Source organism: Erpetoichthys calabaricus, chromosome 8 (assembly GCF_900747795.2).
Source record: "Erpetoichthys calabaricus chromosome 8, fErpCal1.3, whole genome shotgun sequence".
NCBI lineage: Eukaryota > Metazoa > Chordata > Cladistia > Polypteriformes > Polypteridae > Erpetoichthys > Erpetoichthys calabaricus.
The window spans coordinates 21,386,853-21,414,745 of record NC_041401.2 but is presented as its reverse complement, the minus strand read 5'-3'; the positions used below and the strand labels follow the sequence as shown (position 1 = coordinate 21,414,745).

At 36.4% G+C, this 27,893-nt stretch overlaps 2 protein-coding genes across 2 annotated transcripts in view; both read left to right on the top strand.

Annotated features, from left to right (window-relative positions):
• LOC127528918 (uncharacterized) overlaps window positions 1–27,893 on the top strand; it is a 469,030-nt gene that overhangs the window by 223,850 nt on the left and 217,287 nt on the right. The gene's annotated exons all lie outside the window — the stretch shown is intronic.
• ubr3 (ubiquitin protein ligase E3 component n-recognin 3) overlaps window positions 1–27,893 on the top strand; it is a 279,977-nt gene that overhangs the window by 212,866 nt on the left and 39,218 nt on the right. The window contains 2 exon segments of the mRNA XM_051930608.1: window positions 16,281–16,386; window positions 26,480–26,580. Of these exon segments, the coding sequence (XP_051786568.1) occupies window positions 16,281–16,386; window positions 26,480–26,580 (207 nt within the window).

The window sequence follows — 27,893 nt, the reverse complement described above, 5'->3', positions numbered from 1 at the left end:
CCTTTCTCTGATCATTTGGGCATCTCTGGCGTTCTTTGTGTCACCTTTTCTACATTTACTTTATAATACCTTCTGTTACATGACACCTGCCTTTAATTCATGCTTGTCCAGCTTGAAGGCATTTTGTCACTTTTTAACTGTTGTTAAATGCTGTGTTTTGCCATACTAACTCTATTATCTTTGTAGCTATTGAGGGTTTTGTATAACTGACGTTTGTAAAACATTTCTGTTCTGTTTTCTCACACAGAATCAAAATAATTTTTGGAAGTAGGTTTCTTCTGTGGTTCTTATGTTACAGACAACACGTTGGGAACTAGATATTCAGCTGAACATATTTTCTCTTGACTTTATCTTTTAACCTAATATTACTTTCAACCTGTGTCCCTGTGATCTTTGTGAATAGAAGAGTTTATAGTAAGTATTAGCACTGTTTATCCTTCCATAATTTTAAGGCTTTTTATCAACTCACTTTTCACTGTCTATTTAGTTGTAGCTGAAAAGACCCAACCTCTTCAGTCATTTCCTGTATTTTATATTATGCTCTGCAGTTGTGGTGTATACTGGAATACATGTATGCCATATCAATATAAAGAATGCACAGGAAATCTGGATGAAGGAATCTTTGTTAAAGTAACTGTCTGTACATATACCTATAATGTACAGCATGTGAGCGGTTGAATGTTGAAAAGAAGATGTGAAAGAGATTATCATTGTCCTAATTTGTACAAGGAATGGATTCAGAATTTGATTACACTACTTTTTTTTACAGAATATCATGAGGCTATTGTTGCATGTAAGTAGCATGTAGTCCCATTCAGTTGTATCTAAAGCTTTTTCTGCCATGAGATGATGATAACTCCAGGTCCACTGACATTGTGTATTATATTAAGTACAGTACATGGTAAAAATTTAAAAAATGACTGTTCTTAACAAACCTGATCTGGTCCTTTGAAATATTAGAAGTAATGCTTCTTCTAAATAGATGTCAATTGAGAGCTTGCCAAGACCTTGATATTTGTATTTATAATTTAAATGTGTCTATAACCTTTGCAGTACAAGTGTTAGTGTGTGTTTTGTTTATTTATTGTGGAAAACAGATTAAAGCCTGCCATAATGGTTTTGATGATATCCTGTTTCTCAGGGTTTCTTGAAACACCAGTAACTTTTTAATAATAAAAGTCAGCTGCACATCTGACTTGTCCGAAGCTCTTTCATTCTATGTAGATTTTATAACTTAATCAGAATCGGATTTATGGGCCAAGTATGCACACATACAAGGAATTTGACTCTAGATTTGGTGACTCTCCAATTATAAGTTACATAAATAACATACTCACAATAGTTAGTCACAAACCTCATATTTCAAATAAACCCCACAAGACTGAAAAAACAAAATAAATAAATATATATAAAACCCCTGGCTGATGGAAGACATTTAAAAAGGTTCTGGTCTGGGTGTGAGGGGTCAGTAATGATTTTCCTAGCCTGATTCATGACTCTGGAATAATACAGGTTCTTTTAAGGTTTTTTATATAGTGTTAATATTAATGCAGTGCAGTTTTGCACTGTTTGAAGTTTTTTAAATGAGCTATTTATTGAAGCCAAATTATTCATGAATTCTGATTAGTATAGTATTACTGAATAATTTCTAAGTAAGTTTTTAAAAAAAAAATTGTACTTTTTGACTCACCAGTTTTAATTTATACAGTTAGGTTGGAAACGTTCCTCTTATGAACTTGATGTGGTAAACCTTTAATGTGCCTGTTCTTTGTATTTAGAATGTGTGTTTATTAGAGAACAATGAAATTAATTCTAAAAGTGTGAGTCATTTATTGTAAAGATGAGTTGTGAGCATTGATGCATTTCTTTTCGTATTTTTTTTCTGGGTTCTTAAGTCAGGCTGTCTGGTTAAACGTTTCTGTTCTTCATATGTGGGGTAGGATGTACTTTGGCCTCTCAAGTGTGCCTTGAGGGATTTACACAGAAGTACATTATGTGATGCACAAAGCTCAAAAGAGTTTGGTCCTGCCAGTAAAAGAGCCAATTTGTGAATTTCCTGGATGAAGTGGATAAAAAGTACTCTCTGAAGTGTGAATAATAAAAACTGCACGTCAGATATAAATATATAGTATTATAGTATTTAGTATGTATGTATGTATGTGTACAGTATGTATATACTGTGTGTGTATATATAATATATATATATATATATATATATATATATATATATATATATATGTATATGTATATATATATATATATATATATATATATATATATATATATATATATATATGTATATATATACAATATACACTACCGGTCAAATGTCAGTTTTTCCATACTTTCTTCAAATGTAATCAGTTGAAATATAATGAATGACCTGTAATGGTGAAAAGGTAAGTAGTAAACTGCCAGATGTTTAAACTTAAAGTTTAGGTTATCAAAAACTGAAAAAATGAAATTTCAGAATATTACAAATGGGCCTTCTTCAGGGAACAGCTAATAGTTTACAAACTGCAGATGTGATGCAGCAATTAAAATAAATTAAGCCTTGCAAATTAAAGCAAACAATTTGCACAGGTACACCAACTTCTGTTGATTGCTTTAAGACAGAAAGATGGTTTTTAAGTAGAGTTGGAACAGACTGGGTTACTTCACTCTCTGAAGTACTACTTGGACAATATTACACTGTGGAAAGTTGTAAATTCCAGTGATATTATTGCAAGAAAATGGCAATTTAACAAATTAAATGAGACAGAGCATTATTACCCTTAGAAGTGTAGGCCTTTCATTTAGAGAAATTGCAAAAAAAAAAATTCAAAGTGTCAGTGAGTACAGTGGTGTCCTACACAAACCAAAGGCAATTAGAAACTGAAAGAAACTCTGATAGGAAGAGTTCTGGCAGATCATTCATAACCCAATCAGAAAACAAGTTTCTGAGGGTCACCAGTTTGCGTGATAGGCACCTCACAGTACAGCAGCTTCAAGCGCAGCTTAACAGTGGTTGAAAAAAGCAAGTCTCAGTTTCTGCTGTGAGGAAGAAACTTCATGCTGCAGGATTGACAGGGCAAGTGGAAGTAAGCAAGCCATTCCTTAAAGTACACACTAGGGCCTTGAAATACTGGCTGTGGACTACTGGTGACTGAAAGAAAGTCTTTTGAACCGATGAATCAAAATTTGAAATCTTCTGTTCATCACGCTGGGTTTTTGTATGCTGTAGAGTTGGAGAAGGGATGATTCCTCAGTGTGTGACACCAGCTGTGAAAAATGGAGGAGGATGTGTAATGGGATCTTTTGCTGGAGGCAGAGGTGGTGACTTTTTTTTTTTTTAATATTAAAGTAGACTTGCAAAGACAGGTTGTTATTTAGCATGAATCATCTGTGCCTGGATGAAGAATGCAGTTAATATCATATAATTTTGTTGGTATACATGTTAGGACAAAAGAAAACAATAGACATGAACTCCTTATTCTTCCATTTGGGAGCAAAGTCAGTTCAGTCCCATATAGTGTTCTATTTATAATTAAAGCAGCCTGTCAAAATAATCCCGGGTCCTACAAACGAAGGAATTTGTATGTACAGTAGAACTGATAAAAAAAGTTTATCCCTTGTAGAAGTAATCCTAAATTTCACATGTCACCATTAGCCAGACAAAACAACCCTATGTCATCCACCTTGTCCTCCTATTGTAAGCAATACACTCCAGCAAAGTTAGGTTTCTGTATCATCTTCCCGTTTCCTAATATGCATTGGTTTCTTAGTGCAGTCCATACTCTACTTGTATAAAAATGTCAGAACACAATTCAGAGAACCTAACACACAAAACAGTCTCATAATTATTTATAGTGATGGAGCTCATGTACAGTATATTGTTGATTCTTACTTGACTGTCTGCTTTCTGGTGTATTTTCACAAAGGTCTCTTGGCACATAAATCAATCAGTCTAACAAAAAAAAAAAAAATCTAATTCCTGTATTGCTGTACACAGCACTTATATGATCACCTCTTCAAAATAAAAGGATTTAATTTTTAAACTCCTTGTTTTGCTTTTGTATTTGTACATTTTTGTATTTGCTTACAATTTTGTAGCATTTCTTTTGGGGATCTTTGCTATTTTGCCAAAACTGTTTGTAATCCTTTTTCTCACTTTGGTACTATATTGAGCAGTGCCCTTTATAAATGTTTACACTTGAGAGAGATTAAGGGCAAATTAAAAGTCCTTCTCTTTATTCAGTTGCACTTGGAAGGCATTATGCTATCCCTCGAAATGTTAACACAGTTTTAATTAAACCCTTTAAACAAATGTTTTACAGTACCATAGTGAGATTGAATGTGTTGGGTACTCATTTAAAATAGCACACTTTATTATTCGTTAATGCCATTTTAATTGTATATTACCTCAGCTGCATTATGGTGATTTTAGCGTCTTTTTCTCTAGGTATTTTGGGTTTTCTCGCCACATCCAAAAGATGTGCAGGTTAGTATAATAATTGGGAAGTCTAAGTTCGCCCAGGATGAGTCTTTTCTGTGATGGAGTAATGTTTTGTTCAGTGCTAAATTTTGTCTTTTACAATATATCATCTAATAACACACAATAAAATGTCAGTAGACTTGCTTTATGACCATCTCAGTTACTGGATATCCCACACCTTTCCACAAACATGAACACAGTACTGTTACATGGTTGAAAAAATCAACTTTCATATTGCAGTCATTGAGGCCTGGGCTGATAGAGAAAGAATCTTTCAGATGGTAAAGCATCTGTTGGTTAGGTCTAGCCCATAACCAGGATATGAATGGTCATTACAGGTTCTTTTGTAGTAACTTCTGGTGAGAACTTTGTAAATATCAGATGTTGTCTGTATGTAACACCTAGTAACGTTATTTATATCTATAGTTTTAATGGAGTCTTTGATCCAAAGCTTTGCACGAACAATTGTTTCTAGATTTTGCGGTGTATATACTGGAGGTTTACACATAGTTTGCGGTAGAGATTTAATCAGCAACATTGCTGTTTATAATACATATCATAGCAACTAGTGGGCTATGTTGTAAATAAACCCAAGCTTTCAAGATGTCAGCTACTGCTGGCAGTGTTAACTATATTTCTGGCAGATAGCTTGGTATGTTTTCTAACAGCCAATAAAACGTTACAGCTTTTGAACTTTGTAATTAGTCTACTACGTGCTGATATTATCTTTATATATCTTGGTGATATGAGGGATTCAATTGCCACTTTTCCTTCTAAGGTCAGAATGTTTTTCACAGCATCTTTGAGTGCTTTCTCAGTACTATCCCTCTGGGTATTTATTGACCCGATTGTGACACCCATTTTTTGGTGCCCTGAAGGTCAGATATTTTTATCCCAAACCTATTTTATATTTAACCAGTAGCAGTGATGATCCCAAGTTTTAGAACCAATGATATTTAGGGAGTTTTTTAATATGATGTCAACAAACAGTAAGTACCTTATATGAAGAGTAAAATCCACTAAACTCAGGCCCCTATACCTCAGACATAAGCATGACCGCAACAGTCCAGGGTTCAAAATATCTTTTTTTTTTTACAATAATACTTTTACAGGCTCAATCACAATTCCCGTGTTTCTGCTCCACTCCTTTAGGGCAGGTTTTGTCTACTACATTCCTGAATTCCGACTCCCAGATTGATGTGAGGTGGCTTGTTTCATGCTGAACCTGGGAGTATTTCCAGTGTCGCAGCATTGCATGGTCGAAGCACGTCCGGGCCAAGCGGAAGCTCCACAGAACAGAGAGGTCTTCTCCAGACAGTGCCATGTCGTGGGACCCAATGACCCTGACAAAGTTTCCCTCAGAAACTACAAGTCTATTGCAGCCTTGTGGCTTTCCAGACTAGAACACTACCACCTAACATGCTGGGGGATGAACTGTTTCTGGTAGAGAGCTTCTCCCATTCCATCTGTTATTTTTTTTTCCCTGACTGGGAAAAGAAACAGGAACCATCAAAGCTGGGTTGTGCATCCTCCCACACTGACCATCTATAATATTGTTCAAAATTTTGGATGTTTGGCTTTTTTTTTTTTTTTTTTACTGTTCAGTAACTTGGAGAAATGTAGGAAAAGTCACAAACTTGAACAGATTAAACATATGGTGCTTTTACTGGTTTCAAAAACAAATAAAATTTGGCCTCAAGATGTTGTAAGGGGTAATTAATGTCACAGATGCAGCATATAAGAAGAAAACAGCAAACATAAGAAAGAGAAGACCTTTCAATTAATTCAGTACAAAATAAATTACCCTAAGTTCTTGTCTATAAGCCGCGGCTTATCTAAGGAAAAAAGTTGTGAAAATGAAAAAATAGAATATCGGCTTATACATAAGTCCGGCTTATACATCCATCGCGGGGGTTGCGTTCCAGAGCCACCCGCGAAATAAGAAAATCCGCGAAGTAGAAACCATATGTTTATATGGTTATTTTTATATTGTCATGCTTGGGTCACAGATTTGCGCAGAAACACAGGAGGTTGTAGAGAGACAGGAACTTTATTCAAACACTGCAAACAAACATTTGTCTCTTTTTCAAAAGTTTAAACTGTGCTCCATGACAAGACAGAGATGACAGTTCCGTCTCACAATTAAAAGAATGCAAACATATCTTCCTCTTCAAAGGAGTGAAGCAAACAAATCAATATGTCTGTTTGGCTTTTAAGTATGCGAAGCACCGCGGCACAAAGCTGTTGAAGGCGGCAGCTCACACCCCCTCCGTCAGGAGCAGACAAAGAGAGAGAGAGGGAGAGTTTGTTTTTCAGTCAAAAATCAATACGTGCCCTTCGAGCTTTTAAGTATGCGAAGCACTGTGCAGCATGTCTTTTCAGGAATCAGCTTTACAAAAGATAGCAACGTGAAGATAATCTTTCAGCATTTTTAGATGATTGTCCATATCGTCTAGGTGTGCAAACAGCCCCCCTGCTCAATCCCCATACGTCAGGATCACAGATAGTCAGCGCAAGAGAGACAGAAAAGTAAGCCGGGTAGCTTCTCAGCCATCTGCCAATAGCGTCCCTTGTATGAAATCAACTGGGCAAACCAACTGAGGAAGCATGTACCAGAAATTAAAAGACCCATTGTCCGCAGAAATCCGCGATATATATTTAAATATGCTTACATATAAAATCACAATTTAAATGACCGCTACGCGCTCGTGTTGACTCGGCGACGCCCAGAGCAGAAAGAACGCGATCCGGCCGCTCCAACCGCGCCATGCGGGGAGTGAGAGAGACGCCAATATCTCACACTCTCTCCCCCCTTAAAGAAATTAAATGGGCGCGAGTGAGACCACTGACCTCCCTCCCTTCTATTAGTTATAGGTTATAGTACGTTCGGCTTATCCATGAGTCCGGCTTATCTATGATACGATTTTATTTTAAAAATTCGTATGATTTTTGGTCTCCGGCTTATACATGAGTCCGGCTTATAGACAAGAACTTAGGGTATCTTACTATCTAATAGTAATTTATTAGACATGTAGTATTTTCCAGCAACCTAAGATAATTGAGCATTTTGTCCAGACTTCCTTCAGTGTAAAGTGGTGAATCCTCTTGTTTTCTGATTTTCCTTGAAGGTAAGTTCAGCTATTGAGCTGAGATAAACTTGGTCTTTCTCTTTTGGTCCTCTCGAACTAACGACTCACACCCTCTTACTGAGGAAGTCATTGTTGAATCATTGTTTGGGCTCGACCTAGCTATCTCAAGGGAAATCACAATAAAAACAGTATATATTGTTCAATGGTAAGACTAGCCTAGACTTGAATAGCCACTACATAAGAACAGTAAGTAGTTCTTGTGCAGAGAAAATGAGTAAGCAGTATGTGTATGGATAACCACAAAAACAGCAGACGTGCCATATGAAACAGTGAGCAATCTAGAGAGAGAAACAGCTTGACAGAGTATGCAATGTCAAAGCTTAAAATTATACTTGGTAACTATAGAACAACACAAGAGCTCAAGTGATCATAGTGTGCCTTGTTAAATGCTTAAAATAAAGAGAATGTGGTCCTTCAACTTTGTTTTTAGAGAGTGAGAGATAGAGGGGGGAGGAAGTATGTATGTGTGAGTAAGAGACATAGACAGAATATGAAAGAGTTGGCCTTCAGATTTATTTTCTTTAAATAATGTATCTTCACTGTTTATGAACTCTTTCAACTGGACAATCTCGTTTATAAAGTCCAACTCTAGGTCTGTTGAATCTTTTCCCAGGGGATTATAGTTGTGGGTTTCTTGTGTAGCTTTTGTGTGGAGAATGCAGGAATTGTTGAGGTCAATTTGTAATATTGTGTACATTGTTGAGGAATATTATTGAGATTATGACACATCTATGATACCTACAATCAACTTCTTTGAGTAGTCTATCAATCACAGCCAAAAATACATCAGCATGAACCATAGATTTAGCATGGATCTACAATGTATGAAAAGTAATATCATCTGTTATACTTTAAACCTTTCAAGTAAACATTTTATTGACCAGTACATTTCAACTTCAGCTGTTTGAATAATATGTTAATATATAATAAATGCATAAAAAGCAAAAAAATCATCATAACTTCAAACTAAATCTGCAGCCTGGAATTGGGTTCCAGTGTGTGGTGCTGGATCAATTGCAGTCAACGTCTTTTGATCTTGCTCCACATGTACATCTGACATGTCATTACGTATGAACAGATTTAAATACTGTTGGGACTATCTATGACTGATACATCTGCCTAGGAGATCCAGTGAACAGCAGCTTTCACAGTTGCCCTACACTCTTGTCACACCACGCACATTCCATACTGGCAATATGGTTTACTGTTTGAGTGCCATCATCACCACATTTACTTATCTATCAGAAGAACAAGAATCAATGACACTGTCACATTCTGTTTCTGAACAACTATTGATATTACCCGACAATAAATCACTTTTCTCTTCAAGGAAATGAACACCCTTTATGTTCCAAATGCATGTACTAAGTTCACTCTGCTGCGTAAACACTGTTCAAGCAGCCGCCTCTCATCACTAGCTGCTTCTCATGGGAGTGAATTTGCCAGTAACTAGGTTCTTCACCACAGGTGCTTGCATCTTATTGACTGTATTGGATAAACGAATAAAATAACACAAATGTTTTCTCCAGTGAATGAGCGAACATATCCCACTACAAGGCAATAAAACAAAAATGGTTTTATGGATATTTCAGCCCACAGCAGATACTTTGCTGCTGCTGACTGTCACATCATTTGGTATTCTTGGGGACATTTGTGTTAGATTAGTCATACAGTGAGTGGCTTTCTTTGTTGTTTACTACAAGCTAAGTAGATGTTTGTCCACTTTATTGTTTTCATGCCATAATCCAGTGTTTGTGTCGACACTATTTTTACAGTATTTTTTTTTAATAAACGAATGTTTTGATTATTACGTTGAACTTTAAATGCTTACAGTGTTTATAGTGGTAAATAAACACAGCCTAATTCATAATATTAACAACTGTCAAAAAATTATTTTGTATGTTTTACTCAAATATTGGACTCCATAAGGATTTTTCTTCTAAAAAGTATAATAAGCCTTGTAAATTATATAAACCTTTCTCGGTCTACTTCTTATCTGTATATTGATGTGTATTATGATGGAAACAGAGATCATGTAGTTATTTTTTTCCTTAACTGTCTCTTGCATATGTGGAATTTCTTTCATTGTAGAGTAAGTCTTTCGAAATACTTCTTAATGCCATTAGAAGAGCAATCTAATGTCTCTAAAGTATATAAAATGCACCGTTGATCTCCTTATCGTGATGACAGGCTTTTTGAGGAATGAAGGAGTTTGATCTTGTCTGTTTTCCCCTAAACATGGTGCCATATGTATAGACAAACAGATCAGTGCCAAATTCTTGCTAGTAAACATAAATTGGACAGAAGAGGCATTCTATAAAAATACCCATGATATTCATTGTACTGTTTTATATTGATGATTGGCTGTTTTGCTGAAGTGTCTTTTTATATTTTGCCTGTTATGCTGTTTTCTAAACTGCTGAATTCACATTTACTGATTTTTTTTTCTTTCTTCTCAATATGGATAGTTTTAAAGTTGGTATTTGCTGGGCTGGTTAAAGGCCTTTCTGCTATTGTGCAGTTACTGTGATTTAAAACCATGTAACCTGTATCCTTTCTTTTAAGATTAAGTAGTATTTTTCACACCTTTTTCTATTTTGTGTATATTTTGTAATACAGTGGGGAAAAAAAGTATTTAGTCAGCCACCAATTGTGCAAGTTCTCTCACTTAAAAAGATGAGAGAGGCCTGTAATTTTCATCAAAGGTATACTGTACCTCAACTATGAGAGACAAAATGAGAAAAAAATCCAGAAAATCACATTGTCTGATTTTTAAAGAATTTATTTGCAAATTATGGTGGAAAAGTATTTGGTCACCTACAAACAAGCAAGATTTCTGGCTGTCACAGACCTGTAACATCTTCTGTAAGAAGCTCCTCTGTCCTCCACTCATTACCTGTATTAATGGCACCTGTTTGAACTCGTTATTAATATAAAAGACACCTGTCCACAACCTCAAACAGTCACACTCCAAACTCCACTATGGCCAAGACCAAAGAACTGTCAAAGGACACCAGAAACAAAATTGTAGACCTGCACCAGGCTGGGAAGACTGAATCTGCAATAGGTAAGTAGCTTGGTGTGAAGAAATCAACTGTGGGAGCAATTATTGGAAAATGGAAGACATACAAGACCACTGATAATCTTCCTCGATCTGGGGCTCCACGCAAGATCTCACCCCGTGGGGTCAAAATGATCACAAGAACGGTGAGCAAAAATCCCAGAACCACACGGGGGGACCTAGTGAATGACCTGCAGAGAGTTGGGACCAAAGTAACAAAGACAACCATTAGTAAAACACTACGCCGCCAGGGACTCAAACCCTGCAGTGCCAGACGTGTCCCCCTGCTTAAGCCAGTACATGTGCAGGCCCGTCTGAAGTTTGCTAGAGAGCATTTGGATGATCCAGAAGAGGATTGGGAGAATGTCATATGGTCAGATGAAACCAAAATAGAACTTTTTGGTAAAAACTCTACTTGTCGTGTTTGGAGGAGAAGGAATGCTGAGTTGCATCCAAAGAAAACCATACCTACTGTAAAGCATGGGGGTGGAAACATCATGCTTTGCTGCTGTTTTTCTGCAAAGGGACCAGGACGACTGATCCATGTAAAGGAAAGAATGAATGGGGCCATGTATTGTCAGATTTTGAGTGAAAATCTCCTTCCATCAGCAAGGGCATTGAAGATGAAACGTGGCTGGGTCTTTCAGCATGACAATGATCCCAAACACACCACCTGGGTAACGAAGGAGTGGCTTCGTAAGAAGCATTTCAAGGTCCTGGAGTGGCCTAGCCAGTCTCCAGATCTCAACCCCATAGAAAATCTTTGGAGGGAGTTGAAAGTCCGTGTTGCCCAGCGACAGCCCCAAAACATCACTGCTCTAGAGGAGATCTGCATGGAGGAATGGGCCAAAATACCAGCAACAGTGTGTGAAAACCTTGTGAAGACTTACAGAAAACTTTTGACCTTTGTCATTGCCAACAAAGGGTATATAACAAAGTATTGAGATGAACTTGTGTTATTGACCAAATACTTTTTTCCACCATAATTTGCAAATAAATTCTTCAAAAATCAGACAATGTGATTTTGTGGATTTTTTTTTCTCATTTTGTCTCTCATAGTTGAGGTATACCTATGATGAAAATTACAGGCCTCTCTCATCTTTTTAAGTGGGAGAACCTGCACAATTGGTGGCTGACTAAATACTTTTTTGCCCCACTGTATGCTTATTAGAACTGTCACTTGAAACAAACACCCACATTTAAATATTTTATATTGGCATATAACTGTTTGAAAGTTGTGGCAGCTTACATGTACAATATGTTAGTCTGATGTTTTCTCAGTAACGTATTTATTCAGCTTTTTTATAGACTGAACACTTGTTGGTTCTTAATACCAAACAAATTCAGTGTTATTTAACAACTGAAAAATACTTTCCTCTCCTATTCTGCACATTTTCCCACCCCCACAGATGTTGTATTCTACTCTTGGGATGAATTCACTTGTCCTTTGGTTTGATTAAATGATACTGTGTCACATTTCTCTACCCATCAAATAATCCTGTGCTTCCCTTTTCTTATTGGAGAGTGCAATGTGCTTTTGTACATCTGGTTTGTTCATTTTACTTTGGTTTCAGCAGTATTTTATGATAGCTAAATCTGAAGAATTTATGCTGAATATTTAGTGCATTTACATATATTTGCATACTAATTTTACTTCCACATATGTGGAAGTTTGGTGCTAGACTCAATAATTCAAGTTAATGATTTTATGATGTTCAAAACATTGAGAAAAGTTTGATTTTATTGTGGTGTCTGTAAGTGTGTCTGTGTGTGTGCATCTGTGGAAACCTATGAATAATAATAACTACCAAAAACTTGACCTATCTGTTTCAAATATTCTCTTGTTTGTTACATGCTCCAGGCATATCATTTTTTTGGTAAAGTTTGGTTCAGAACTTCTCTCCATATACTTCAAAAAGAGTCTGACCCATGTCCAACAATAACTGCTGTTGAAATTGTTGGATTTTTTTTTTAGTCTTCTCTGTTTAGTCATAGGGCCAGGCTTACTGATTTGCATACAGTAATCCCTCCTCCATCGCAGGGGTTGCGTTCCAGAGCCACCCGCGAAATAAGAAAATCCGCGAAGTAGAAACCATATGTTTATATGGTTATTTTTATATTGTCATGCTTGGGTCACAGATTTGCGCAGAAACACAGGAGGTTGTAGAGAGACAGGAACGTTATTCAAACACTGCAAACAAACATTTGTCTCTTTTTCAAAAGTTTAAACTGTGCTCCATGACAAGACAGAGATGACAGTTCCGTCTCACAATTAAAAGAATGCAAACATATCTTCCTCTTCAAAGGAGTGCGCGTCAGGAGCAGAGTCTGTCAGAAAGACAGAGGAAAGCAAACAAATCAATAGGGCTGTTTGGCTTTTAAGTATGCGAAGCACCGCCGGTACAAAGCTGTTGAAGGTGGCAGCTCACACCCCCTCCGTCAGGAGCAGGGAGAGAGAGAGAGAGCGAGCTAGAGAAAAACAAACAGTCAAAAATCAATATGTCCCCTTCGAGCTTTTAATTATGTGAAGCACCGTGCAGCATGTCGCTTCAGGAAGCAGCTGCACAGAAGATAGCAACGTGAAGCTAATCTTTCAGCATTTTTAGACGAGCGTCCGTATCGTCTAGGTGTGCGAACAGCCCCCCTGCTCACACCCCCTACGTCAGGATCAGAGAAAGTCAGCGCAAGAGAAAGAGAAAAGTAAGTCGGGTAGCTTCTCAGCCATCTGCCAATAGCGTCCCTTGTATGAAATCAACTGGGCAAACCAACTGAGGAAGCATGTACCAGAAATTAAAAGACCCATTGTCCGCAGAAATCCGCGAACCAGCAAAAAATCCGCGATATATATTTAAATATGCTTACATATAAAATCCGCGATAGAGTGAAGCTGCGAAAGGCGAAGCGCGATATAGCGAGGGATCACTGTATTCTGCTGGAGTAGTTTTTGAGATATTTATTTAAATATACACATTTGCACATGCATGCACACGCACTCACTTGGTGAAGTGAAGACAGCTGACAGTTGATTTGCCTTACCTGAGCACATGATGGATAACGTGGAGAGAGAAATTAACACAGAGAAACACATACCGAGATCTATAATGTAGACACCCCTGTACCAATCAGTCTGTCTATAGAGCTTGGTTACTTCATTTGAGATGATGTGTTTAGTTTCAAATTAAATGTTATTGAAGTTGTTTGATTCATTCATATTCCTGTTCATTTTACTCAACATCTATTTTTGTACACAATAAGTATAAGTTAATATACTTGATTGTATATTATTGTACAGTACAATTGATTAAATTGTAAAAGCTTCTGTTAAGTGATTTACTGTTGTATCGGTAAACTAGAATTCACATGGAAATACTGCATGGACCATTCCATACTGATTTTTCTATTGTGCAAAGTAGTTTGTTACAATTGAAGTCAACATTATTAGAACCCGCACATTTTGTGTAAATCTTGTACAGTATCTTCAGAAATAATTGGAAATGTGCAAAACACGTACAACGAACTTGCCTGTCGCTCTCTGAGTTGATGGCATTTATTGCCAGTCTTTTCACAAGAGCAGCGATGACCAATGTTGGCACTGTTGTTGATGCCAGCTCAGAACTATTTGTTGTACCGGCAATCAAAGATACGGTGTCCTGTGACCACTGTCATACTGGACAACGAAACTGAGATGTATTACTAAAACATTTCCAGTATTCAGTGCTATTACAGGTAATCATTAGTAGTTAAGTACACTCACTTATACCTACTGATCAAGGACTTCATTGTTAGAACTTACAAAATCATCGCAAACCCTAGTGCTTTTAGGCAGGAATGTCAGCTTTGCACTGCCACTCTGTCTATATTGAAACATGCACCAAACCTACTAATATGACTAAAACTAAATGTATGCCAATAAGGTTTTTTCCATTTTTTATAGAAAGCAACCTCTTCCACCAACCATAGCTTATTAATTTTTTGTCACCCAGTTTTTCCAGTGGTCAGCATGGGGTGCTTTCAGTCGTATTTTTAGAATACTAAATGAATTACACAGATTAATTTATTTATTAGGCTATGTGTTAGTTTTTCAGTCAATGCATCTGTTTTCTGAAACCTCAAGAGTTTGTTTGTGTCCATTGATATCAATCAGAAACCTAGAGGGTATTTTGTATATTCTTTTCATAATTATTTACCCATCTTGCATTGTTAAAGAAAATACATTAAATGCAGCTATGAACAGGATGGATATTTATTTATCTGTGCCTTCATTATGCTCCAAAACCGTTTGTAACCATCATTATAGTAATTGCCAGGGAGCATCTTTTACATTAAATAATGAAGCACCACATTCTGGGCAGAGCATGTATTTTATAATTTAATTTAATACTAAGCATTTGGAGTGGCTAAAAGTCTGTATATAGTTTTATGGTTCCAGGTTTGTTTTTTTCTCTTATAATGATCAGTGTGTTTTTCCCTCTTTTATGTAATGACTTTAGACTCAATGGCCCAATGCCATTGCTTTGATGCATGAAGTTCCAGAAAGTGCACCTGTTCACTCCATTGTTTTTTTAGTGAATTTCAATTTATGCAAACAGAAGAGAGCTAATTGTGGGGTCTAAATATTCTGACGAAGACCTTATTATTCACTGCAGGGGCATTTCTCTGGAATACACTGGTGTATTATTCTTGAAATGGTGGGATAGGCCACCCATAGTGTTTCCTTGATGGCACTCTTTTTTTTAAATTAATTTTCAGTTACATGTACAGTTTTGGTTGATGTTGGCAGGAGTTAGCAGTTTTTGAGTGACCTTGGGCATTTTAATATGGATAGTCAACTTTGTCTTTGTCTCTTCTGTGTGGAAAAACAGGATGCAAACAAAAAAGCCGGGTGAGTTTAGTTAGCTAGAGCTGCTGAAGTGCCTTACTGGAAAAGTGGGTCGTTGACTTCAAACTTAGATGAACAAAGCAGAACTTTGGACATGCATGTGCATATTGTAGTTTTGTCGTGTGAAAATGTTTGATGTGCACCAGATACTAATGGGCAACAAATACAAAGTTTCTATTGCTTACTGTTTTCCCCATACCCATTCTGAGTACTGTTTGCATGTTTTCAGCCATGAATTAAATAAAATGAAATCACAACACTTTTGAATATGAATGTAACCTCAGTTCAACTTCCATTCTGGAGTTGTGCTGGTTTTCTTAGTAATCTATACGTACTAAAATACTGTTGATGTATGTAAGCTGACATATAGCACTTGGCTCTTCGTGTGTTTCTTTTTCAGTCATGGTTTGTCTGTAAATTAATATATTCTGTTGCAAAATGTTCTTTTGCTTTAAAAAATACTAAAAATGAAACTGTGTATGTAAACAGCTTTTCAATATCAAATGTGAGTCGGTGTGTGTTATATGTGTTTGTGTATATATATATATATATATATATATATAGACTTAAATATAGCAGTATTTTGGGTGTATGTAGAAATTAATGAATTACTTTGATAATTAATTATTGGACATTTTTGGTACATTTTTATTATGATTTAGTATAAATTATTTTCTTTCTTGTACAAACACATTTGCTTTTCTTTCATCTCTTTAGATCACTTGTTTCATGTTCTTGCTATGCACATGCGTCTGTATAGCATTGATTCTGCATACAACCCTTGGACTCGCCTTACCCAGCTTAAATGGAACAGAGATTTACAGTGAGTACTTATTAAAAGTGCCCTCAGTAAGTGACTTTTTTTTTTTTAATCCAATAATTTCTCCCATTTAAGTGATTCAATAGAATTCTGGGATTTTTGTGCCTGTTATCTGTGCTGTTCATTCCTGCAGCACTGTCTCCATAGTGACTGGCAAAATTTTCTTCAGGCAGTTTAATCTGCAAATTCTACATTGAATTGTGAGTCTGTAACAATGGATTTCTCCTTGACTTTTTATTTAATGCACAATATGTACAGCTCTTATTGATATAAGCTGTCATGCTATAGTCTTGTTTCATGTAACTCTGCAATTTTATATAGTATATATTTTTCTGGAGAAAATGAGCCTATACCTGCTTTATTTAAAATCTACCTTTTTATTAAACTTTTGAATACTTATACTAATTAGTTAAATGGCTTGATGTGTAGAGAGAGCATAAGAAAACCTTTGAAAAGAGGCTGTGTCCAGCTTTTTATTTTTAATATTGCCTAGCACTATAATACTAAACATCAAACATATTTGAAGGGACTTGCTGGGCTTCTTTGAGCAAACACACAGTTGTAGCAGTCTACTAACACATAAATGTTGAGCATCCCTAATGCAAAATAACAGAGGCCAGAAGGATTTCAGGTATTTTTGGATGTTTGGATGTTTGCATATTTTGCCTGTTTGCATCTTCCTAAAACACCCGTCCTTAATTCCTCCAGTCCATGCACTTTAAACCACAGGGGTTTCAGGAAGAGAGCAAAACACACTATGAGAAAATAAAAAAGCAAAAATAGGTGTTATCCATTCAGGATCTCGGTACCACAAGGTTACTGAAGCTTAATATTCGATTTGTACATTGTGAAGAATGCTGCAACAGAAGAGACAGACGGGCAAGCCCACACACACGTATACTACTACAGCTACTTGGCTCTATGTGTTTGAGAAGAGCTTCTGTCTGCTACGAAATCTTTCTGTCATTTTGACTGTTGCATCACTATCTGATGTAATAACAGCAAATAGAGTTTAGATAAGCATTATGGTTTTTGCACTGTAAATACCATGTGTTAAAATGCTAAATCTATATACTGCCATGGCATGTTTGTATTTTTAATTAATCAGTCACGTTAACTTCCTTTACTTACAGTCAAAGTAAAAAGTATGTGAACCCCTAGGAATTATCTATATTTATGTCTATTTCCCATATAAAACATGGTCGTATCTTCATGTCAGTCACAATAATGAACAAACACAGTCTCCTATAACTAAAGAATGGGCTAAAATCCCCCCCCCCCCAACCCCCCACCCGCAGTGTGCAGGTTTGATCGGCAGTTACAGGAAACACCTGGTTGAGGTCATTGCTTCCAAAGGAGGGTCAATCAGTTATTAAATCCCAAAGTTCACTTACTTTTTCCACTACCACTGTGAACGAAGGAATGCGTTTGTAAAATAAAGACATGAAAGAGTAGAATTTTTGGTGTGTCATTGGCTTAAGTTCATTGTGTATATCAGTACCTGTGACTTAGATGAAGATCAGATCACTTTTTATGACCAATTCATGCAGTAAACCAGATAATTCCAAAGGGTTCACATACTTTTTACTTTGACTGTATTTGTTTAGACATGCACTCAGAAGGTATATGATGTACTCATGTTGTTAGGCATATTTACTGATTTGGGTGTTTTGATTTCTCATGTGGTGGCCTTTTGTTATCATCTTTCATAACAGCAGTCCTTTTCATTTACTTTTGATAGAGTATGACACATTGTTTACTTTGAGTGCATATTTTACAATTAATACTTTTATGAACACAGCTGCCAATTGTTTCAACCTTATATTGAATCCTATATTATTGTCGTAACCGAACAACAGCAGTTTCAGATTTTGGAGCATTTTGGATTTTAGAATTTTGGAATAGGGATACTGATTTTATTGACTTATCATGGACCTGTCATAATAATAAACTCATGACTGTTTTTTCCCACATCTTGCTGAAATTCTCTGGCCGATATTCTTAGCCAGTTAGTTTTAGAAAAGTGTTAACTTGTTACTTGTTACCTTTGTACTTAATGTGGTGCTAATCACTTTGTGGGTTGACCTTCTTGACCGTAAGCATCAAATGCTGAGTATCAGAGCTGTCATTTACCATTTTTACTATTTGACTGTAACTTTAATGTGTACACCATTTCACCCTGGTAGTTTTGCTGTGGAGACTCCATTCACTGTCCACAGCATTCAACATGCACCCTAACAACTGATTACATAGCTTGAGCAGAGATATTCTGCCTTGGTTGAGAAATACAAAATCAGTGACTTTAAATAACTATGGGTATTATTTAAGATTACATACCTGGCAAGGGATGTCTGGAACAGATGTGGTACCAGTTTTACATAGGATAGGGAATAGGTCTGATGGAAAGAACACAATGCATGTTGAGAACAGCAGGTAGGTCTTCCAGTGGCAGGTAATACACCTGTTTTTCTTTGCCAATACATGTAAAGTTTTAGGTTTCAAGCAGGTTGCACTGTTTCCTCAGAATCTCACTGCTTGCAGAGCGATAAGGTCTCTAGTCACACGGTCTGTGAAAATTTGTTTTCTCTAAATATAATAATGTTATGTAAAGCTTAAAATCTATGAATGATTTTTAAACAGTTTTTTCAAAGTAATTACAAGAAAAGTAATTTTGTCAATGATTGCTGCATTTTTGTTTACCTGCAGGGCTCCAGTTTTAATACAGAAGTAGATTTTTTTTTTTTTTTTTATCCTTTTGTTGCCTTGGTTTCAGTTGGTCAGTTTGGTCCTCAGGGACTGCAGAGTCTGCCTGCTTCCATTATTTTCAAAGTCTTTGCCTAATTGCAGCTTCATGCCCATAAATGAACTCCTTTCAGACAGAATTAGTACAGTAATTCTAGCAAATATTTATGGATTTGCAGGTTTTAGTTCACTTTACGGCTGACGTACCTCGCCAAATACAATAAAAATGACCCTGTGGTCTACAGAAAGGTATTCTGTCTTATACAGATGATTTCAAATGTATGTGCAGTCTGAGAAATAATTTAGTTAGACAAAATGTTACTTACAACTTTAGTTTTATGGTTTGGTACTTGCACCAGTGAACTAAAGATGGGAAACAGTGGAATTTGAAATGTGTCTTCACTTATTTGAGGTGTGGATTATTGAGGAATATTTTGCACAAAATAGTAGATAAATGCGCAATTAAATAAAAGTTCTGTGAAATGTGAGCATAAATAAATAAATGTGTTTTTGCTAATTTATTTCTTTAACAATATCCATAATATTCCTCCAAATGCGTCATAGAATACGTCTTGAAATAAAACTGTCACTTTTGCTCTAGTGTTTTGTTTTTCACTGATGTAAAGCTGTAAAGGTATTTGAAAAAGTAGCTGAAAATATACACCTGACTTAGACTCTTAAAACAAGGGTAAAATATTCAGTTCAAAATACTTGTAGGTGCTGATTTGGGCTTTCTGTGTCTAAACTGATACATGTGCAGCTCACTCTATGTCACACTGGCTCATTCGCCTTGTGATCGTCTTCTCTGATACAACATATAGATCCTCAATTTGTCGTACTTTTAAACTGCATAAAACAAAGTGTTCTATAACCGGCATGTAGCCTAGTTTGTTTGCAACAGTTCTTCAATGTTTTTAAAAATAGTTTCATCGGTATCGTGGTCTAAAAGGGCCGCAAACATTGTAATTTCTTCTGATAAATCTTCAATTTTCTTTCTGAAATACTAGGGGGCTCCGCCCCCTGCTCGCTTCGCTCGCCAACCCCTGGTGTTGGGAATGACAAAGAGCGTGATGAATGAATGAGATATAGAATAGTGTGACGGTGTAGATGATGCAAATAGAAAGCAAACAATAAAGTGTGTGGCACAGTGTAAAGGTTTATTGGAAAATTTCTTTGTACACGCCGTTTAAGTGTAAAAGGTAATTCCAGGTCAGAACTTGTAAGGTCAATGAAGATGGTCATTATCGTGATCAGAGTCAACTTTGTCAGAGCTTAGAAAGAGTTGTGTCTCTCCAGGAAGTAATGGAATGACTTGGGTATTTATGTTTTCCACATTAATATTTTTTGGACATAATATAGTGCGTTGTGTTTAAAGGGGCATTTGGTCTAATGAGATTGCTGTTCCAAATCTCTCTGTAACTAAGTCGTCGCAGATAAAGGCTTGAGGAATTGTAATAATATGTGGCTGAAGTCCATCTGTATTGGTGAGTGTACCATCTCTCAGTTGTAATAAGCAATTGTTATGATCTGGTTCTGGACATCGTATCTTTTTTACTAACTGTATCTTTTGAAAGCAATGCCAATTGTCTGCGTATTTTAAGGTGCACTGAACAATAGCTGAGTGCATGGCATCTGGAAGAATAGCTAATCACTGTTTAAAATCTCCTCCTAATAAAAGTACCTTTCCTCCAAATCGAATATTATTATTCATAAACGTTTGTAGAAGTTTATGAATGGTGTTGAGTAAGTGACTTCATGCCATTGTACATTCATCAATAAACAACATTTTTTGAAGACGGATGTCACGTGCAGTGCCACCGTTAATGTTCATAGTGGATACCGATTTGTAGGATCTAATGCAGTTGATAAAGATTTCACTTTCAGGTACATCGTCAGTTAGAATCTTCTGTAGATATTCAGTATATGAAAGTAAAGAAGGCAGTCTAATTAGACCCTTTTGACAACAACGTCTAAATGTATTACTTGTATTGCCAGTTGATTCTTCAGGGAAGTGAACTGAATGACAATGATTGCAAATGACATTCATTAATCCGAATGAATTTTCCCGGTGTATGTTTTGCTTGTGCCGTTTGAGAGGCGCGTTGTTGCATATGTAGTATTTGGGACGTGTTGTTTTGGAGCTGTAATCGATTTGCCTGTGCTGTGTGAGACGCCCGTTGTAGCCTTCCTTGCCGTTAACGTATGTCTGAGACGGGAGGTGTTTCGTTTTGAATCCGTGCCTGTTGCGATGCAGCACTTTGATTGATAGTTTGCGTCATGTGGATCCAGGATGTAGATTTGTGCATATTTGCGTTGTTGATTTGTTTCAGGGTGCACTGTTCCAATGCGATGCAGTATTTGTGCACATATGGGAAAGCAGTATGGGCCATTGCCTTTTGGTGGCCTGATATTTACTAAAAGCAAATGAACTATTGTAGGATCTAACGCAGTTCATAAAGTTTTTACTTTTAGGTACATCGTTAGTTAGAAGCTTTAGTTGAGCTTTGCGTTTTTGGAGTCGAGACATTTTTTCTTTTAGAAATATGGATAAGTAATAAGGGGTATTGCACTCACTGTTAATATGGAGACTTTTCTGCGGTTGAACGGTTAATAGTGCCTTATTGTAATGAGATCCACCTATGCTGCATAGCCGTCTATTTTGTTGTTTCTTTCATGTTCGTGTGTTTGTTCCTGTTATCCTTTTCGTTTTGTACCCGTGACCGTGTATTCATGACTTGTTTCTTTCTCAGCATCCGAAATATGGATAAGTAATAAGGAGGGTCGCAGTCACTGTTAATATGTTTCCTTTTCTGCAGTTGAACGGTTAATAGTGCTTTATTGTAAGGAGATCCACCAATGCTGACACCTATGCTGTCTAGTGTGAAGGTGCTGACGTTCACTTTAGAATATGTGGCTTTGGGTGTGACTTCTTATGGATGTGGGGGTGGGGGGGGGGGATTGTTGAGGATTGTTGTCGCGCGAGCGTCTTCTTTCTTTTTGTGTTCCTGTGTCTTGTTGAATCCCCCTCTTTGTGTGTGTCCCGTCCCTCGCTTGTAGGGTCTGTGGGGTGGTTTTGTGTTCTTTTTTTTGTGTTCCATGGGCTTGTTGAATCCCCCTCTTGGTGTGTGTCCCGTCCGGTGCCTGTAGGGGGGGGGTGCCTTGTTGTTGTGTGCGGGTCTTTTTTTTTTTTTTTTTTTTTTTTTCGGGTCTAGTTTCGTGTGCAATGTGTTTCGTGCTTTTCCTGCGTTTGACTTTGCGCCTCATTTCTCCTTTTTGTATGTGCTCACTCCTTTTTTCTGTGGTCTTGTCCGCCACTCGCGGCCCCTCATCCGCCTTTGTCGCCCTCTTTTCTCCGCCTTTCTCCGACTCTCGCGGACTCTTTTTGCGCCTGCGCCTCTCGCGGCCCCTCATCCGCCTCTCTCGCCCTCTTTTGTCCGCCTTTCTCGGCTCCTCAGCCGACTCTCGCGGACTCTTTTTGCGCCTGCGCAGTACGTCTTTTTGCAGCTACGGCCCATGGCCGGATGTGCCTGCGTCCATCATCCGGTTTAGCATTCTCGGTTAGTAATATGGATGTGATAATTTCAGCAGAATCCATTTCATCTGTAATAATTGGCATTAATTTACCTCTGTCTCCAGCACAGACATATTGAATTAGGCATGAGCAATCTACAGAAGACAATTCACCAATCAAAACAAAGTATGTGGTAGAGCCCACCCTCTCACCTTTGACAAGTGAAAGTGACGGTAGTATTTCACACCATATTTCATGGTGCATTTGAAGGAATATTACAAACTTCTTCTTCTTCTTCTTCTTTCCGCTGCTTCTGTTAGGGGTTGCTGTAGCGGATCATCTTTTTCCATATCTTCCTGTCTTCTGCATCTTGCTCTGTCACACCCATCACCTACATGTCCTCTCTCACTGCAACCATAAACTTCTCTTAGGCCTTCCTCTTTTCCTCTTGCCTGGCAACTCTATCTTTAAATATCCTTCTCCCAATATGCCCAGCATCTCTCCTCTGCACATGTCCAGACCAACGCAATCTCACCTCTCTGACTTTGTCTCCCAACCATCCAACCTGAGCTGACCCTCTAATGTCCTCATTTCTAATCCTGTCCATCCTCGTCACACCCAATGCAAATCTTAGCATCTTTAGCTCTGCCACCTCCAGCTCCGTCTCCTGCTTTCTGGTCAGTGCAACCATCTCCAACCCACATAACATAGCTGGTCTCACTACCTTCCTGTAGATCTTTCTTTTCACTTTTGCTGATACCTGTCTTACCTGTCTTCTCCACCCATTCCACAAATTACGAACAAAATTAAATAAATAAGCAGCAACAAAGATTTTATGACACATTTATTTTTGCTCACGTTTCAAAGTACTTTTTATTTATTTATTTTTGGTCAAGCTATTCCTCCATAGTGGATGTGTAACACACATAAATTTTATGCAGCACTGAGAAAAGCGCTATATAAATGTAATGAATTATTATTATTATATTGAAAAATGTGAAATGTGCATATGCAAGTAAAGAATAACAGTTAAAAGTCTGACAGGGTTTTTTTTTTTTTTTTAATAATGATTTTTATTGTTGTCTTTTGACCTTGAGTGAATCACTTTATCTCCATGTCCTATCTATTATTGTTCTGTTTTGTTCCTCTTTGTCATTCTTGAACAGAGGCATTGGGCCATTTGAATATTTTACTATTCAAGCCTTTTATTAAAGCTTACTCCATTGTCCTTTTTTCAGATGAAAATAGCCATAAATGTGTCCAAGAGAACTTGGTGTCTAATACATTTTATCTCATATATCTCAAGTCTTTTTTCCTGTCACCACTTTTATAATAAATTATAATTGTTGCACTGCTTTGTTTTTACTTTGTACAGGAAAATCGGAAAAATAATTCCCCTTAAAATATACCATTGTACACTGTAGGTTTAAAAATTTCTCAGCACCAGCAACACTAATTATTTACTGTCGATCTTGCAGAACCCTCTTATATTGACTGTGAGTGGTTATTCATTGAGAGTGGTCTTTGACTGTCACTATTATTGGCTGTCACTGTAAATAACAAAACAGTCAGACTGGTAAAGCAAATGTAACAGTATATAAGTTATACCTTCCTTGGTATATCATATAGATTGAGGTTTACAGAACTTTGTGTGGAAGGGCAGAGATTATTCCTTTCAATGTCTTTTCCTGTTTCTTAGGAATATGGCATATTACTTGCCATTTTTTAATTTTAATACCAATCTTTAATGTTCTATACTTCCATTCTTTCATTTTGAGGAAGTGTGCCTGCAGATAGTGTATGATGGGTATTTCATATCACAGAATTTGACTAGTGGATGTAATTTAGTTTGACATTTCTTGAAAAAATAAACATATAGTAAATTGAACTTAAATGTCAAGTGGTGCCTGAAAAAAATGTCACTGCTGTATCAAGACATGCATGTTTTGTTTAAAAGTTTTTTAAACATTTTTGGACATAGCCATGGGTGCTCTGAGTAATATTTAACATTTCTGTGTATGAGATTAACAATTATGTGCCATTCTTCAATAATTTATTTCACTTCACTATTGCCTGGAATTATGCATTCCTGCCCCTTTCATACTCCCTAAGGAGCATGCCTTTATTTCACTTTTAAATGTCTAACTTGATTTTGCTTAAGAAGCCAATTACTCTGTGTGTGTTTTCAGATAGGCTTATGGCCAATATTCAGCTGCACAATGTTGTACTCTGATAACAAGCATGGCTCGGTCTAGAAGTTGTCAGAGATGTTTGTAACCTTGTCATTTCAATTTGTAAATTAAATGTCTTGAAACCAAGACTCAAAATTGAGCTATGTAAATGGATCAAATCTTTTTTTAATGTTATGTAATGTTAGTCTCATAAATAAACATCAAAACCGTTAACAAGGGCAGAAGAAAAAATATACAGTTTAAAGCATTGCACCCTCAAATAGTTCAAGATATTGTGCATGGAGAGGATGCTTATTATCAGGCAAAGCAGTCATAGTAGATGCATAATCTTGCATTTCCCCTGTATAGGAAAACAAAATGCAGTATTTGTAAATTGCCATCACTTAAACCTTACTTTAATGGAGAATAAATATTAGAAATGAGTTCATTTGCAAAGGCAAAACATAGTTGAAATGTAATTTACATAAAAGATAACAAACATCAAAACTACATTGTTGCAGCAATTGATTGTTCATCAATGAAAACATTTTCATTGTAATTTTCTTTTTTCATTTTGGAATTAACTTTCTTTGATTGTGAATAATATTAGTGTATTGTTACATATGCTTCAGTGTAGAAATATAAAAAATGGTGGTGTGTATGTTGAAATCTGGAGTGCTGCATAAAAATTTGAGTGGTGTGTGTGTGTTTTTTTTATTTTTTTTTATGCCTCATAACCAACATTACTGCTAATGCTGAGAAGTAGCATGCAGCTGGGTCACATCTCTTTGTATGGGATAATATGTGAAAAGCAGTATTTATTATGGCAGTTTTTCATCATTCTCCCTCTGTGTTTTCATTTTCATTCAGCAGCTTACCCTCTCTCCTAAAATTGTTCATTTTTGGCTTCCCCACATAGACTATTATGTCACTTCATTGAAATATAGGGAGAAACTGAAAAACTGGAATTCATGGTGGGTGGTGATGCTTTCATCAGTTGATTCTCTATACCTAACTGGTTACACACTGAACATTTAAAATCGTTGATAAATGTACTCAGTGTGATGAGTCAGTCGCTAATATGCATTCAGGCCATAGTGGGAGTTCTTAATTCTCCTTCAAATAAGAGAATGATTTGTTTTCAATTGTGTCAGGAGATTAATGAAATGAGTTTTTAAAATTGGAAATTATTGTATGGTAATTGCTCTTTTATACCACATAATCTCCAGGGAACTATACTTCAAGGTGGTGTACATTGAAAGATCTCACTCAGGCAGTTTGTATCTGTAAATGTAGACTAAAATCAGTTTGAGACAAGATATAAATCTATGAAATCTGAATAACGAATTACAGGTATCAGTATTTAGGTCACTCTTTAAGGGCTAAATGCAAAACTCTTTGTTTGTGTATATTTAGCACTAGAGATTAATTACATATGGAACACAATGACATATAAATACTTGTGTAGCAGGGTTTCCTGTAGCATTTCTGCATCAGTATTTATGTCAAAAGCTGTTTAACAGTTAACTTCATTATGAATATGTTACCCTAGCACTTTTTGTTTCACGTACTGCTTTCATTTGTAATTTGTCATCACATCAGTGGTATGATTTATACTTTATGTATAAAAGTAAAAATATTGATTTTTCATTTGTGTATTTTCTTCCCCTAGATCATCTGAAGATGAGAGGCCAGAGGTACCAATACTTTTCCGTGATGTTCCTTCTCTGCTGCTTATCTTTGTTTTAACCATGCCACAGCCCTTGCACAAAGGTAGATATTAAATATAGCAATATGTGCCTAAAGAATAAAAAAACAATGAAAGTATTGTGCCAAAGGGGAGGGTTAGGAGATGTGTGATGATGCAAGCATGAGAAAGCTTTCCAATATGGTAGGGAACACTTTGAACGACAGAAATTATCTGTGCGAATCAGAGCTGGGTTTGTCATTTATATCACTTCCCCTTGTCTCTTTTCCTTGTTATCATTAGGATACTACGCAAGTGGCACACAGTCTTTTTGTTTATATATATATATATATATATATATATATATATATAACAAAATGTCCTTTAAATGACCTTCATCAGTTAACTATGCAGGGGGCGGCTTGATCCTTCAAGCTCAACTGAATGCTGCAGGGGAAAGATAGTAATTTATGTTGAATTTTAGAAGTTAAAATTGCAGCAATCTTGTGTGGTAGGAGGTCACATACAAAGTGGTAATTACTATAATGCTGAGTAGATGCTTGCACGGTGGCACAAGATTGCTATGAGGGGAGTAGGATGCAAAAGGAATAGAAAGACCCCGAGGATTGTAGTCTTAGTCATCAGTGCGGCTTTATATATCTGTTGAAAAATATAGCTGTAGAAAAAAGAAGACAAAAAAATTGTTTTTACTGAAATTGCCTTCTTGTTGCTGTCCTGAAGTGCACTGGTTGCATAGACTCTTTGTTTCCTCTGTTTGTCTTTTTATTGTGGTACACTTTAAAAAAATAAAATAAAGCCTCGTTTTGAAAGGAGCCCTCCTAAGGCAATATTAAAACAAAATGACCTTCAGAGCACTTTGTCGTTTTATGTTTGGTACAGGTTTTGTAGTTATTTATATATATTAATGATTTTGCACATTTTAAAGGAACTTCCAGATAGCTAAATGATCCACTGTGGTAATTTTATTCAGAATTCTGTTAGACCATTTAAGTCTTGATTTTATTATTAAAGAGCTTATGATTGGCTTGATTAAAAACTAATCATATTCTAATACTTTTATTTTACCTAAACTTAATTTTCAAAAATGCCAAATGAAATATAATTAATATAAATAGCAGTATATGGTAGTCATTACTGCTTTCAAGTATCCTTATACTGTAAGTGGTAAGTAGCCTTAAGACACCCAGACACTCATGGTTTTTGTTTTAAATATACTAAGCTTAAAGTTTTTACTAAATCAATATATTGACTGAGAAAAATTTATTAAATTATTTTGTCAATGCGTCTATCCACAGTGACATAGAAATATTTAATTCACTGGCAGTTGAAGTGACTTGCCCAGTAGAACACATTCTATTAGTAGTGGGAACTAAACTGG